At 34.7% G+C, this 17061-nt stretch overlaps 1 protein-coding gene across 1 annotated transcript in view; it reads right to left on the reverse strand.

Annotated features, from left to right (window-relative positions):
- The window catches only part of LOC129227509 (reversion-inducing cysteine-rich protein with Kazal motifs-like), a 147548-nt gene that overhangs the window by 22890 nt on the left and 107597 nt on the right, over positions 1 to 17061 (reverse strand). The window contains exons 12-17 of the mRNA XM_054862085.1: positions 16320 to 16456; positions 9167 to 9304; positions 7358 to 7543; positions 5845 to 5958; positions 912 to 993; positions 435 to 524 (exon numbers count right to left, since the gene is read on the reverse strand). Of these exons, the coding sequence (XP_054718060.1) occupies positions 435 to 524; positions 912 to 993; positions 5845 to 5958; positions 7358 to 7543; positions 9167 to 9304; positions 16320 to 16456 (747 nt within the window). The remainder of the gene's footprint in view (positions 1 to 434; positions 525 to 911; positions 994 to 5844; positions 5959 to 7357; positions 7544 to 9166; positions 9305 to 16319; positions 16457 to 17061) is intronic.

Raw genomic sequence — 17061 nt, forward strand, 5'->3', positions numbered from 1 at the left:
TTTACCAAGCTTTATACAAAGAAATTATATGTATCTAAGGCCCTTTCTAATGAGAATGAAAATTTGAAAAACTCTTCAAAAACAAGAGTGTTACATTCGTTTCGTGTGTGTCTTGTTACAGTAGTAGGAAACCCCTTAAACATGACATCAAGTTTCGTATTGGTTTTTCTAAAAAAATTCATTACTCGTGACACCGCTTGAATCGTCCACATAGTGCACTCTCAATAATGACTTGGTTTTAGACTATCGATATCCTATAATTTTTTTAATCTAATTTTTGTGTTTCTTACGAAAACAGTTGTAGGAAACCCAATAGTTCTTAAACATGACATCAAGTTTCGTATTTGGTTTTTCTGAAAAAAATCATTCGTTCTATTGATACGTATGCACGTAAAGTTTCAAACATCAGAGAATGGAGATAAATTCAAACTTACTTTTTCTTATGACCACAGCTGTTGTCTCGACAAGGGTCCACATCAGAACAAGAGCCAGGATGGAACTGAGATTCTTTTAAACCAGCACACCTGTAAAGATGTTATGGAGTTATCCCAAGCAACTCATCATTTAGGAGGGTCAGGAGAAGCAATTAAGCCTCTGGGTTTTCAATGCCTACACAATGTAAATATATATGTATTTTCATAGTCGGTTTTTATATACCGGTGTCCACGTGGTGACGTTCAGTTCTCTCACGACTCTCTTGTTGTGGGGTGAGTTTATTGCACTGATGAAGAAGTCCCATTGTAGTTTTGAAATAGCTATATGCTGTATTTTCTTGAAAACTTGGGATTTATTTGCGTTGGTTCTTCATTTTATTTAATAATAAGGTTGATAATAGAAATAAACGATAACAGGGTTGAAAATAAAAATTAGTAATGCTCAAGCTGAGTAAAATACTCAATAATAAAGCTTACCTTGCTACACATGAGTTAATGTATGTTTTGCCATTTACTCCACACACAGGAGAGGGTATAGTTGAACATGTGCACACCGGTCCTGAGAAAACAAAAGAAAAACGTAATTTTTAAAGAGTTGTATATTTTTTTCACGCATATCTGAACACATATTCTAATTTTACCTTAGATGTAAATTTGCTGATTATAAAACTATTAGACAATAAAGACAGAGATTAAAAATTTTTTCTGATTACCAGTGGCGACTGGCGAGTAGAAGCAATTTATTAGTCGCCACCCTCCCCCCCCCTTTTTTCCAGTCAGCATGTTTTTGCAAATAAATAAAAAAAAAGGCCCGCTATTTCGCCGACACGAAATTTCCTTCCTGATTTTCAGTTTCAATCTCACCTTTTGATATATTTGGAGGGGAAGGGGGAGAAAGTTTTAAGAGCTGACGAAACGGGGGGTCAACAAACAAAAACTAGCTTTTTAATTTCTGCTCCAAACGCAAATATTATCAATTTAAATAAAGGTTTATATAACTAATAGAATACATTAACATTAATTGATAACATAGGTGAGGTTGAGGAAAGAGGAGGACTTAGTGCATAATGATGCTTAAATTTTTATTTGCCATTTCTTATTTATTCAGGAGGCGCGTTGCGACTCATAATCTTGATCTCTAAGCGTTTTAATAGGAAATATTTGCGATATACGCAATGCAGTTATACCAAAGATTTCATATAAGTCTAGAGCTTATATAGTTTCATGAATTGCAATTTATTTTCAGCCAGCAAAAACTCAGGCAGATTGCTTAGGTTTGATTTTCAGATATTAACTTGTTACACTGTAAAAACGATTTAGAAACCTTCCTGGAAAATAATGGGCAGCTGATGTGCTCAATTTCTGTCAGTAACATGTCTTGCAAAATCCAGGAACGTTTTCTGCTAAAACTCAGTAACCTTCCCGATCTTATCCTGGAAGCCTTATAAAAAATTCAGAAACGTTCCCGTTAAAAGCCAGTCATGTCTCTGGGAAATTAGAGTAAACTAAGGAAAGTATAATATAAAAACTTCGTAACTCTTTCTGCTTTATCAATGAAGTTCCAAGAGCATTGTTGCAAACAAGGTCAAAGCTAAGCCAGAATTGCAAGCAGGCAGCGAGAATTTTACTCGCCTACAATTCTTGCAAAGCTACCTAGTCCATATTTATACGCTTCCTTTGGGAGCTTAACTAGCATGGACCCGCCATAACTGAACTGAAATCGATGTACTTTATAAATACGCTCAGTTAATCTTTGAACTGGAAGCTAAAAATATTTTTCACAGCAGTGAAAAGTCTGCATTCGTGCAACTTGTAGAAATTCAGGAAACTTTTGACAATGAAACTTGATTTTTCCAGGAAGTGGAAACAAACAAACAAATAAAAAAAAATTATTGAAATCCCGAAACGTAACACGGAAATACCCAGTAACGTTTCGGAATTTTTTTACAGTGTAGTAGTAAAAATTTTATTTGGTATATACTGATTGTTGTTATAATATATTTGTACGACTTTGCATATATCTCTCTCATAGCATCTCTCTCTCAAGAGCATTAATCTTCAATAGTTTCTCGCGAGTGCAGTTCGTCGTATTTTTCCTGAAGAAACTTCATGACGAGTTGGACTCATCCTGAACTGAAAGGATGAGCTGGACTTGCGAGGATCTTATATGACGATCTGAACTCGTGATGAATTGAAACGACGAGCTGAACTCGCCATGAACTGGAATGACGAAATAGACTCGTCATTTCAGTTCAATGTGTTAAGTTGTGTTACTCACTCTAAAAAAGATTCAGAAACGTTCCTGTAAAACAATGGGCAGCTGATGTGCACAATTTCTGTCAGTAACATATCTTACAAAACAGGAATGTTTTCCTCTAAATGTCAGTAAAGTTCCTGAAATTGTCCTGGAATCTTTCTGAAGAATTCAGTAATCTCCCCGGTTAAAGTCAAGAGAGAGATAACTTACTTAGGTTTCATGTAATAGCTTGGCGCTTTTCTGATTTGCCAAGAAAGCTCCAGAAACATTAATGCAACTAGGAAAAACTATAATAATGCATTGCAAGCTCCTCTCTTACTTGCAATTCTTGCAAAGCTGCCGAACCCAGAGACGTATTCGCATCCTTTGAGAGCTTGATTAGTCTGGACGAGCAGCGACCGACTTAAAACCGATACACTTGATATATATACGCTCAGTTAATCTTTAAACTGGGAGCTAAAAATATTTTTCCCAACAGTGAGAAGTTTGCATTCGTGCAACTTGAAGCAATTCAGGAAACTTTTTGACAATGATACTTGGTTTTTCTCAGGAAGTGGATGAAAACCATTGAAATCCCGAAACGTTACACTAAAACAATCAGTAACGTTTCGGAATTTTTTTTATTGTGCTTTGGTACTTGGAGAGATTCAACAACTAGCAACAAAATGTTAGTATAGAGAAAATGAAACTAATTTATATACATTGATAAAGATGACCTTCTCTGTGCAGCTACTGTAAAAAGAAAGTACAGCGATTCGTTCCAGTTACATATTTTAAAATGTATTTTGATCTCTCTGCAAAAAGAATAAGAAACACTCACTGTAGCATGAAAAATTATAAATATTCTCTTGAACCGATGGGAAATGTCATAGGCGATTAAACCTATTGGGGAAAAAAAGTCATCAACTGCAATTTGTAGTCAACAGAATTCCCGAAAGTTAACTAAAGTGAATCGCCCATTGAAAGGAGGCGTTGCCAAAATGTCATTCTTAATCCCATAATAATAAGCTTACTCGCTTCTTATTACCGAGAAAATGGCTATTTTTATTTCCCTTCTGCGGACAATGGGTTTCAGATGGTTCATGGAAGAAGGTTTTACGCTCTGTGACGCTCGAATATTAACTCGACGAATTGTTGAGTTATTTACAGCAGCATCCTGGCTCGTCGCTAATGATGCAGGAACGAGCGAAGACAGAGTATCGCATTTATTTGTTTGTATTTTATTTATTTATTTTTAAACTAGAAAAAATCTACTAAAAATCGCCCGTCAAGGTATGACGGGTGAAAATTAAGTCTACTCTTCTACGTTGAACGAAGCCATTGCCTGTTTGACTGTTCGGTAATATTTTGATAGTTGAAATTGTAACCCTAACTCCAGTGGATTAACCCTTAACTCCAGTAGATAACGTTCATTGTTGAACCCCCCCCCCCCCTTTTTCTTGATTTCTTCATTCTCCTATAACTACTCTTACCATTAAAAAAGTTAAGGTACTGGATCCACTTCAGCCTCGTCAAAATAAAGCATTTCCCTGCGCGGTCAAACATTACCGAAAAATATTATCAAATTATCACGCGATGGAGCGAGTTGCGTTGTTGATGACGTCAAGAGCGTTACTCGATCATGCGCTATTAAATATATGAGGATAACCACTTACTTAAAAGTGAGCGAGAGGAAAACCCGATCGAAATGGCTTGAACAATTTGGAAAATTCATAACACGCGAACGATTGAAAATAATGAGGTGTAGATTGAAAGGATTAGATTTAAGGCCACTATATAAGGGGAGCTGACTCATCTGACATTTTTGTTCCAAAACCGTCGGGTAGCAAAACTAGTATTTGCATAAAAGCCTCGTTGCAGAAAACTGGTGACCAGGCTATAGATGTGTTGCCTGATCGATTTTTGAATTATTGATTCTGTAAATGAAGAAGATTTAAGAAATAAAAACTAAAAACAAATAAGGTGTGAAAAGGAGGTTCATTACAGTAAATATTTTCCAATACATTTCTGTTGAATTTGTGAGCAAAGTTATCATTTTAGATTTACCTAAAGGGACATTTTACTCAACTTATGAACAAATAATAACAAATGAAACTCAAATTGATAAATGATAAGACTTTTTTAATGCTGGAAATTTGTAAATTTTTTCCAGACACATGTTTTGGAGTTGCTGGCAACACCCTTTGCAGTGTAGAGAAATTTTGATTTTCTGACATTACCCAGTATTTTTATTTCTCACCATTAATCAATATTGTACTGCAGCGCAGGCTCATATCTGAGTGTCCGCAAACTCCGCGGTGCGGGGGGGGGGGTCACGTCCTTAAAGGGTCGAACAAACAAAGAAATTGAAAAAAAAAAAAAAAAACTAGCGCTAATACTTATTAACGTTGCAAATATAATCTACTGGCCTGGGGGGGGGGGCTACACCCCTACAGATTTTTATGCGGGGGAGGGGCAAAATTTATACAGTGGACGCATCTTATATGATTCACGTTTGTTCAAGGTAGTTTTGATTCCACAAAACGGTTGATTCAATAAAGCGGCTATTTCAACAAAGCTGGGTTTTGTTTTGTTTCGTTTTTGACGATTTGATTCCTTAAAAGCGGTTAATCCAATTAACCACTGATTCAATTAACCGGCGTCCACTGTATAGATCCGGGCCTGCTGCAGCAACAGTATTTGTGCGAAACAAGTCCCCATAGTTATAAGAAGATTCACTGAGCGTGAAGAATTGGTTTAAATCTTGACAAGGAAATCCTGTTCTCAAGAGTTAGTCATACTTCGTTTGATTACACATTTATTGCGAAGAAATTATCTTATGAAGAAAGTTGTTGGGAACGTACCGATCAAAACATAGCCTGCATTAGGTTTACTAGACGAAATAATAACACTTTAAAGCATCAAAACAGACTTCAAAAAAGCAAAAATCTATTTTGACAAATCCAATTTCTAAACTCACTTCAAAGCGGAATTGATTTTTATCAAGTATTCATTCCGTCCTTAACTTATGTTGTCGTTTAAAAATACTCTCATCATACCAAAAGAAACATAAATTCAGAAATGTTGAAACATACATGTAATTAAGTTAACTATATTAAATGAAAAAAAAAAAAAAAACGCACTAAAACTGGAAATTGATCTGCTCATCCTTACCAGAGACAAGTTCATCACCAGAAGTTGAGTTAAGTGAACAAGTACTTGCACACCGTAATTCACCAGCGAAACAGAAACAGATGGTGCAGTTGCCATGGTATTGACCTTCATGAGCTGAAATTCAAAAAAAAAAAAAAAAAATTGTATACATAAAAGCATTAACAATAAAATGACCTTATTTATGGTAGTTGGTAATATTGTACTTTAAAAAAGGTGTCTGCTTTCTGTTGGGGAAATTTCAGCGCGAATTAGTAAAAGTTTCGCATGACAAGTTAAACTATAGTGAGGCAAACTTAACCTGGCAGAATAATAATGTTTTGACTACGATCTGCGTAGGATGCACAATGCTGCCAGGCTTCGCAGGAGGGTCCCGATGGAAGGTCACGGGAGGTCACTGTGACCTCCTTCCTGATTAAAAAATCCTTATTCGGAAAATTTCGCTTGACGATTCGGTGTATTTGAAGATATAAATGCAATTTTTAAACACTCAAATATGCCTTTTCGATGTACTTATGTGTGCATACCTGTACTTTGTCATTCGGCAAAATTTGGAATTAATTTCGGCAAATTGGGACCTTCCAAAAATTTAAGTTCGGGGCGTCACTGAACTAGGTTTGCCCCAACTATAGTTGAAGCCAGTTGCTTCGCATTCGTAGACCTGCTGAAGTGGAAAATGTTAAATCACTTAACTTGAAGAAACAACGTTTTTCACAATGCCATCTTCAAACAATGATGGTGCCGGCACAATCGTTTGGAAACAAGAACTCTCAGATTCTCATCTATATGCTGCCTTGCCTTCACCCACCTAGTTTCAGAAATTACCGCAAGCGGGACAACAGAGTTTGTTTCCTTTTTTTTTTGTTTGTTTCCCATTATAATTTTTCTTCTTGTGAGTAAAGTTATTCAAAAAAAAAAAAAAAAAATAGCGATACGTGCCGCTGACGAAGCACATCGCGTTTACTGTGCAATAGGGCCATACCCCCCCCCCCCCCAAAAAAAAAAACACAGAAACAGAAATGGCAGAAAATGCAGAATTAAATGTGTTTTCTGATTTATTCTTCGTGTGCTAAAGTCATATCTGTATTTGCGTTAATTTGTAAATAATTCGAGTTATTTCAAATAACAGCCGAAATTGAATTATCAGATAATTCCATAATTGATTCGAAGTATTGAACATGTATTTGAAAATAATATCCACACAAGATTTTAACCATCCACCTCATTCTCATTCTTTAACCTCACATAAATGTATATGAGCTCAAAAACTACATTTTAAAATTTTGGGTAAAAATTTAGAAGCCTTTGCCGAGAAAGTAGTCGATTTTGTGTTTATAGATTTGCTGTATTGTTAAAGCGATACAAATGAAGACATAATCCTTAAGAAAACGAAAGATGCACAACTAAGTGACCTTTTGTTGAAGAAGGCTTTTCAGTGAGACGATCAGTGGAATAAACGTAATTTCTCATTGAAATTATTAAATTAATCAATAACGCAAGAATGTGCATTACTTACGAATTTCTTTTCCAAGAACGTTGCAATGACCCTTGCTGATGCACGGCATTCCAACGCAATTCTCTATAAAACCTTGTTTATTGCAGTGGCACACGGAATTGCAATGCTTGCCCCTATACAGCCTAGGAACAAGAGCGTACGTGCCTCCAGGTACGACCAGCTGAGATACGGCCCCAAGTCTGCAACCTAAAAGAAAGTTTATGGAAAAACAGTTACAGCAATTGTCGAAAGCCGCAGAAAAGTTTAAAACGTCATAGATGATTGAATTTATAGCAAATAAGAAGAACTAAAATTTTGCTTCAATAATATTCATCGTATTTATTCGAATTTCTTGCACATTATTTTTATTTTGATAACCTTTGTCGTATTTACCTGTACTTATTGAACAATAGTATTATTGTTATTATTAAAATATTATTATTATTAGTTTGATAATATTATAGTATCTACTCGATTACATTTCACATAATTTTTCTTTAAGCTTCGCTTAGCAAGTGGACTTGATTTTCTCCGATCCGTCTTTACTTCTTCCTGTGAAACTTGAGTTGAGTCTTAGCTATGTAATCTCTATCACAATAAAAGGTCAGAGACTATTTATCTATCAAAACACAACATTACATTGCAAACTAAAATTTCGAGGAATAGTATTTGAGGCGCATGTTGTAATCGTTTTACACATGTGCGGTAGATTCAAGTTGGTGTCCTAACTTCCTAGCAGCAAATTTAAGCTACGGAAATGTCTAATTAGAAGCAAATCACTCTTCCTTTTACTTTTTCCCTTTTCTCTCTCCCTCTTTTCTTTAACATTAGCTACTTTAAATTGAAATTTGACAATGAACAATACACTGTAAAAACGGTTCAGAAACGTTCCTGGAAAATAATGGGCAGCTGATGTGCCCAATTTCTGCCAGTAACATATCTTGCTAAAACCAGGAACATTATCCGCTAAAACTCAGTAACAAGGAAGCTCCAGTAGCAGTATCGCAAACATGGCCAAAGCTAATAAGACAGAATTGCTAGTGAGTTTCAAAAATTTTACTCACTTGCAAAGCTACGTAGTCCGTGGACTTAATTATTCGTTCCCTTCGGGAGCATAATCAGTCTGGACGAACCATAATCGAACTGAAACCGATACACTTTATAAATACACTCAATTAATCTTTAAACTGGGAGCTAAAAATATTTTTCACAACCGTGAGAAGTCTGCAATCATGCAACTTGTAGCAAGTCAGAAAACGTTTTGACCTTGATACTTGATTTTTCCAGGATGTGGATGAAAACCATTGAAATCCCGTAAAATGTTACACGAAAATACTCAGTAACACTTCGGATTTTTTTTACAGAGTAAGGATTATATAAACACGTGATCAGTGATTAAAACACGCGAATATGCATCTCTAAAGATGTTCAAAGTTCAAAATCATCATTAACACAAATAAGTGGTTAGCACTTTTTTTAAGTTATTTTTTTTAACATTTGAGGCAGTGAGAAGCAAAGGGATGTAAGTGGACATTTCTAAGTTTTAAGTAAAACGCGTTTAAAGATAGCATCCTAGGTTTCATTGAACTTTTTTTTTCTAAATCATGCTGTATAGCAACACTTACCAGAGTTACTAGTACTATCTCTTGCCTCAAGACAGAGTAGAGGTTCACCTACCATTTGTACTGGTTTTCTCCAAATTTTTAATTTTGCCACTTACATCCCTCTGCTTCTCACTGTCTCATTTGTTGCTTTAACTTGGTATTTGGAGACGAACATTTCGGTTTTAGACGCACGCTAACACATATCGCTAAAAGTTCTCAAACTCACCAGGAACACAAATGGATGGTAAGCAGGCATCTCCATCGTTGCAGCTTTTGTTAACCAGACAAACCTCATTTTTGCCACAGATGTTTGTTTTGCAGGGCTGTGTGACATCCGCTGGGTCATGTTCGTACTTGCTTTCACCTAAAAGAAAAATATTACTTACATTTAAACTTAGCCGAATTGGAATGAAATATTAAATGTCTCGTTCGTACTGAATCCAAAACTTCATAAATGTTGCAAACGCCGCACGACTTCCTTGTACAGTCTGACTCTGACCACCGATTAGATAGAAAGGCAAACTTCCTGTTTACTGGAGGAAATGGGCGCATCTATTAGTTTTCAGGGATGCCAGCTTTTGCAGGTGTATGTTAAGCAGAGTCACATTCAAATGAGCGGAAAACATGCATCAAATTTTTACTTTTTCCCTTCATTCAGATAGACTCGTCTTTGTTGGACGTTTTCCAATTTCATATAGTACGTGGTCAGACTGTACTCTTAGTTATTATTTATAATTTTAAGTACCAAAAGTCATTGGGTATGTGTACTCATGCACGCGTGACGCGTGGACGAAATTGTATTCCTGAAAGGCATATTTTTTAAAATTAAACCCTTAGTTTCTCTTTTAGAGATATTTTCCTATTCATATAAATTTCTACCAATAATTGCCATAACAAAAACTAGATGGAACTACAGTCGAGTCCCGACTTACGCGAGGGATGTGCTCCAGGACCCCTCGCGTAAGTCGAAAATTCGCGTTGTAGAAAAGGGTATGTGTAAAAACTTTTATAAACATATCCAATTATTTTAGACACTTTTAAACACACCTCAAACTGTGGAAAACCATTTCTTAACTATACAGTACTGTTTCTTACATAAAAAACTGAATTTTAAATTAAAAAAACGTTTTGTTCAACAAAAATACTGCTACGATGCACAAAATCAATGATTAATGGGAAAAAAAGACAAAAAATAAAGCAGTACGATACGTATAGTATGTAGTAAGAAAAACAAATGCACTATAGTTTTACTGTACAGTGGATCCAGTAATGATATTTATAACTTTAAAAAAAAAGTGAAGATGATGATGATTTATGCTGCGTGATCAAAGCATTATTCTTTTTTTTAAATACTCAATATAATTGCTTCATAAGTTCTTTCATAACGTTTCCATAAATGGCAATTCTTCCTGATTTCTTAAATTCACAATACAAGAGCAGCTTCCATTTTCATAATTTTTGCATTTTGCTTAGATACTACACAGTGAACTTTTACGGACTTAATTTTCTTGACTTTTAATTGCACATATGGAAGATTCACTCATACGTAATTATGCTGGTACCTGCGACGCATTTGTTCAAACACATAATCTTTAGCTTTTCTTTAATTGTCAGAAACTTTCTCTCTTTTTTTTTCTATATTCACAAGATGAAACAGCGCTCTAAGGCGTCATTATATTTCAACAACTTTCACATTTGGAAAACACAATATTCACAATAAGAAAAAAAAGGAAAATGAGGAGTAGTTATTTGTATAAGCAATGCATCAAACTAGTACGGTATGGGAACTTCCGCTCTCAGTGATGCTAAACGGATGAAAGTTCATTGACAAAATTTTTTTAGTAGCCAATAACAAAACCGATACTTACACCCCGTGATTCCCTTCCGAAAATTTTCGTGTTGCGGGCGAGAAATTTGCGTTATGTCTAAAATTCTTTACTGGTGAAAAAAAAATCGCGTTATAGCCATTTCGCGTAAGTCGGATCGCGTTGTAGCGAGAGTCGACTGTAATAGTATTTATCTGCTGTGGGGAGGTAAAGGACATTACCTGCAAAAATGAGTTTTTGAGATATTTGAACAAATTTTTTTTGGATTTCATACTAAGAATATTTAAATGGAGGAATTTGGCATTTTTTCGTACTTTATTTTCAGCGAAAACCAATTAAGCCAGCAGGTATGAAAAAGCTGAAGTACAATAAATATTAAAAAAAAGAAAAGTGGTTAGAAAAAAAAGCAAAATTAAAAACTGGCAGATACTGCCCTTAACTTTTCCACGGAAATCGATCAAGTTTCACGTTGGTTCCGCAGGAATCTCGCTAAATGTTGCCAAATGGATCCTATATTTGGATCCTATATATGGATATAAATGGATCCTATGATTTTTGGCAAGAAAAAAACAAAACCGAACGTATATCGTCAAGTGGCTTTCTATTTACAATATAACTTCAATTAACGGTTATGCAAAAAAAAAAAAAAAAAAGAAAAGAAAAACACGGTTTGCCACGGAAAATAACAAAGAGCAATTTTGGAACACTTGATTGCAATCAAAATGAGGGTGTATATGCTAGACACTACATGTACGAAATTTCATCGTTCTACTATTGATAGTTTTTGAGACACACACCTACACGCGCTTGTATAATCACAACAACTAAACTGGATTAAATGGACTCATAGATGGTCAAAATCGCTGGTTACGTTCCTCATGTGTTCACACGTAAATATGTACATGACAACATGACGAAAAAAAGTAGTCAAGCTTCGTTCAGCGGTCATTGATAGTGCAATTATTGTGGAAAATTGAGTTGCCATTTTTTTGTTAATACAATAGTTCGTTTACTTCATGCATGGAATTAAAAATAACAGTTTTCTTGACAACAGCTGATTACGGGGATTTACATGATTGCGTGTAAAAAAGAAGATCTTGTAATCACTTCAGCTAATTTAATATTATCATTTTAAAAACTTCCAAAACTATGATTTGAAAAAGAATAACTTTTTTGTAGTTTGCCTCAAGTTAAGAGTTTCACATAAAAAAATAACAAAACATTCATTAAATTTTTCTTTACGCAATAACAAGGATTGTGAAGGAGATTATCAGATTCAATTTAAACTTGTCATGCGATTTGATTTTAAGTGTCTTCATTTAAACTGCAGTCATTATTTTCCTTTATTCTTTTTAATTATGGTTTAAATAATTTTAAACTGATGATTATATTACTGACCGATTAAAAGTAGAGACGAATTACTTTCTTAAATGTCCCGACGTTGTTTAATCTAGATCGTAAACACTGTTGTTCATTGTCCCTGAAATCAGCTTTACTGGATTACTAATGAAGCAACGGCCTTAGGAAGCAATCTTAAAAGGTACAGCGTGCGATAACTGTTATTATTAAACGTGGATTAATAGTCAATCAAGAATGTTTATTGAGTTCATTGAGATGATTTACGATCTAATATGAATGATTACTGTATCCATATGAATTAACGATATGCTATTACGAATTTTTTTATAATCTGTTGAGCATTTTGTTTACTAACAACGAATAAAACTTAGTTTTTAGCTTTGATAGGAAATGCTTATTATTAAGCTAAAGCATTCATTCGCCAATTCCATCAAATGTCGGTCGAATTTTAAAAAATAATATTTTGCATGTTACAAAATTTAAGAAAAAGACTATAGATAATGATAGTTTAAAAACTTACATAAAATAAATAAATAAATAAATATTGCATAGCTTCTTGCCGGAGAAAGGAACGGAGATTGCACATGAGAGTTGTCACTCTTGCACTGTAAAAACGATTCAGAAACGTTCCTGGAAAATAATAGGCAGCGGATGTGCCTACTTTCTGCTAGTAACATATCTCGCAAAAACCAGGAAATTTTTCCGCTAAAATTCAGTAACCTTCCTGAAATTAGACCAAAAAATTTAGAAATCTTCTTGTTTAAAGCCAGTTGTGTCTCTGGAACTTCAGAATAATCTTAGTTAGGATAATGTAGCAGCTTGGCAATTTCCTAATTTAACAAGACAACAGTTCCAAAAGCGATATTGCAAACACGGCCAAAGGTAAGCCATGATTGCAAGTATATCACTTGCAAATTTTGCAATGCTACGTGGTCCAAAGACTTACTCGCGCCCTTCGGGAGCTTAATCAGTCTGGACGAGCCATAGTTGAAAAGAAGGCGATCTATCTTATAAATACTCTCAGTTATTTTTTAAACTGGGAGCTAAAAATGTTTTTTACAACAGAGAGAAGTCTGCATTCGTGCAAATTATAGCAATGCAGGAAACTTTTTGACAATGATACTTGTCATTTCACGTTACGCGGAAATACTCAGCAACGTTTCGGAATTTTTTTACAGTGTGAATAAAAAAGGTAAAACAACTGAATGAATATCTCTGTCAGGAATAGTTCCAAAAATCTCGATCAGAAAAAGCCCAATAGCATCATAAATAAAACATGTTTCAAAATAAGAACGATATTCCCCACTGTCGATTTTAAAATAAGGGCACTAAGGTATGTCCAATGCTTAAGTAGTGGCCACTTAAAGGTTTGCATTTGAAAAAATAGGATTCTAGGTCTCCCAATAGATTCAAGAGAGCATAAAACGTGCAAGAGGAAGTTTGAGTCCATAGGGAAGCCTATTCTTTTAAATATAAGCCTTGAAGTGGCTACTACTTAAGCACTAGCCACTATTAGTGTGTATACCTTAGTCCTACAAAATCCTAATTAGCATCATTATTCCTTAAAAACACACACTTTACAAATGCGTGTGGAGAGGGATTTAAAAAGCGTAACCATGAAAACACAAATAAAATAAGTTTAAGATGAGAATGATGGAAAGGAAACAATGGATTAAAAAAGCGTTACCGTGGAAACGCAAAATAAAATGGTTAACAACTTGAATAGAGAACAGATTTTTGAACTTCACTTAATTCGATTGTAACTTTTTTTCTTATTGAGATAGACGGCTAAACTTTCGAACTTAGGTCGAGTTAGATCTAGAGTAAAAAAAGCAGCTCTTTCCAATGGTGTCAAAAAGAAATCAGTGGGACAATTCCTTCACTTTTTATTGGTAGACTTAATGAAGAAAGAAGTAGCTAAATTTCAGCTAAACCTAAAAAACTTCGAGCTAAAAACACAACTAACTCCCGCGGTAATTGAGTTAGAGCATTGAAACAAATTGCGTAGAATGCGGAAAATATTACTGTTTTTAACGATATGTAATATTATATGTAATCTGCATGTAATTTTTCACCCTCATATTTGGGAATTTATGTGAAAATTGGGCTTAAATTGGAATAAAAAAAAGAACTATTTGTCGAATATTTTTTGAACTGGTCTGCAAACCTTTCCGGTGCTGAAAGATAGATACTGTGAAATTTTCAGCGAAATCGACCTTGTAGTTCTCGAGTTTTGCGCGTTCACACAAATAGACGCCTTTTTTAGACTTTATTTTATACTATGTAGAGATGTAATAGAACTTTAAATGTTATTTGAGCGTTTTGTTTAATTCTTTTGGCGGATTTTTTTAAAACTTTAACATGGTATTTAACCTTATTAGAATTGGCCGATTTTTTGCACTGCAATTGCCGTAATGACAGTAGCGCCAAGATTTTACAGCTGTACTTTATGACATAGGTACCGAGAGAAAACTCTCCCGTGCCTTAATTCTTATGTGCGAATCTGAGTGTTAAACACATTTTTTCGTACGCACTTATTATTTTCATGGGCAATTTATGAATAATCGTATCATTAAAATGCCTTTTCATCAACAAGCTCATTTCTTTTGCTTAAAAAAAGGCGTTCCTCTTAACGCCGAAACACGTATCTTCAATTTGTGCTTTTTGACTTCATTATTTCTTACTTGACTTTTCAGCACAAAGGTATTTATTTATCTTATAATATGATACTAAAAAGTTATAATTATAACAGTAAAAAGCAAAAATAATAATAATGATAATAATAATATTAATAATAGCAGGGAGAAAAAAAATGTTGAATGAAAATAACGCTACGGGATGTTGTGGAAGCAAACACTACAGAACGCCATCGTGCGAAGAATCCAAAACACGTACCAAATTTTTTTCTCAGAAATAAAAGCGTTTAATAAGCCAATCACAAGTGCTATCCATGCATAACAAGTCGTCATGGAATCTTATCTTCATTTTTTCCTCAGTTTACGATAGCGTTTGAAAGGAAGTTGTTGGACCTCTTCTGGTGAAAAGTCAATTTGAGTGTAAGTGTTATTCTCAGAGAGTTGACGTTGAGAGAAAATTTTAACGACCCTTATTATTTAAAGATATTAAAATTGTTTGATGGTTAATGAATATTTGAAAGATACATTTCATGAAGCATTATTTTACTTGCATTTGGATCTGAATTCCCCCCAAAAGCATACATACGTGATAAAAACATTGTTTAAGCATTTATTATCCCCTCCGCCCAGGGGCATACACGGGGGGGGGGGGGCAGAAGGGACACCTGTTAGCCCGGTCCCGAGCCTGAAGGGGACCCAATATTTTTAAAATGAGGGGTTACATACTGGGGTAAAAAATATGGAAGAGGGAGCATAAAAGTCATTTGTGACTGGCCCCAAAATTTCTGTGCACGCCTCTGCATTCCCCCATTGTGATTAAAATGCTTCATGATTCAGAAACTGTAGCATGATGAAATACCAGGCCAGGCAACGCCAGATTATTTTGTACATTTTATTATTTTTTCCGTTTTGCGTAAAATCAATCTGACCAGGAAGCCACGTGAATAGTGTAATGAAGAGATAAAATACGATATAGGATTCGAAAAAAAAAATATTGTGACATTGTTTTGACACAAAAACTATTATTTGCCCTCATCCCCTGGTTGGTCTTAATGTCAGCCAAAGTTTTAAGAAAGTCTCCAAATTTAAAGACTTGGCGAGAAATTGAAAGTATCATACGATTTCACAGTCTGCACGTAGCAGGATAACAAATTGCAAAATACTTGTGAAAGAAGTTTTCCATTACTCACCGAAACTCGCAACATTTGGCGACTTTTCTTAAAATTTCGGCAGGCTTTAAGACTTTATATTTGGATATCGGTGACAAGAAAGCAAATAAATTACTTGTTTAGTTTCTTTTCATTATTCACGATCGTATGGTTTCCTGGTGAAAATCGCTCAATTAGTATTATCTTTTGAACTAAAATATCTAGGTAAATTAAATCTTAAAGACGCGTGAGGAAAAATCACACGTCACAAATTTCATCCAATGTAGAAAAATAATGGCTTTCTAATGGTACAAAAAATTTTATTCGCAAAAGGTTTTCGATATTTGCGAGTTAAAAATTTGCTTGTCGAAGCAATAAAAAACAAAAAAATGCTTATCAAAGATACTTACTTAGATATGGTGTCAGGGATATGCAGGGTGAGTTGATTCCTGGAGGGGAAAGAACGTCGCAAAGTGTGGATGGTGATTGTCCTTCCAACAATCGACTGCGGTCTACGCAGTTGCTTAAAAGATTCATACAGTCCGATCTGGAAAAGGAAAAAAAAAATAAATGAATAAATAAAATGATAATGCTTTCTGTTTTTTATTCACATAGTTTTAAAATTGTATTATTGTTGGGGGTAATGAGCAAAATATTTTTATCATTCGTAAATATAATTTCTTCGCAGATGAAACAATCTATTGGCACTCTTAGTTTTCTTTTTTTTATTAGCAGATGAAACGATATAAATTTTACACACACTAATTCTCATATCACATGGTTGGCACTATTACACTGTAAAAAAGTTCCGAAACGTTACTGAGTATTTCCGTCTAACGTTTCAGGATTTCAATGGATTTTATCCACTTCCTGGAAAAATCAAGTATCATTGTCAAAATGTTTTCTGAATTGCTACAAGTTGCACGAATGCAGACTTTTCACTGTTGTGAACAATATTTTTAGCTCCCAGTTTAAAGATCAACAGAGCGTATTTATAAAGTGTATCGTTTTAACACGATTGTGGCCCGGCCTGACTGATAAGGCACCCAAAGGGCGCAAATTTGTCTGTGGACTACGTAGCTTTGCGAGATGAGTAAAATTCTTAACAGTTACGTGTGTTCAATTCTATCTTAGCTTCGGCCGTGTTTTGCA

Source organism: Uloborus diversus, chromosome 8, assembly GCF_026930045.1.
Source record: "Uloborus diversus isolate 005 chromosome 8, Udiv.v.3.1, whole genome shotgun sequence".
NCBI lineage: Eukaryota > Metazoa > Arthropoda > Arachnida > Araneae > Uloboridae > Uloborus > Uloborus diversus.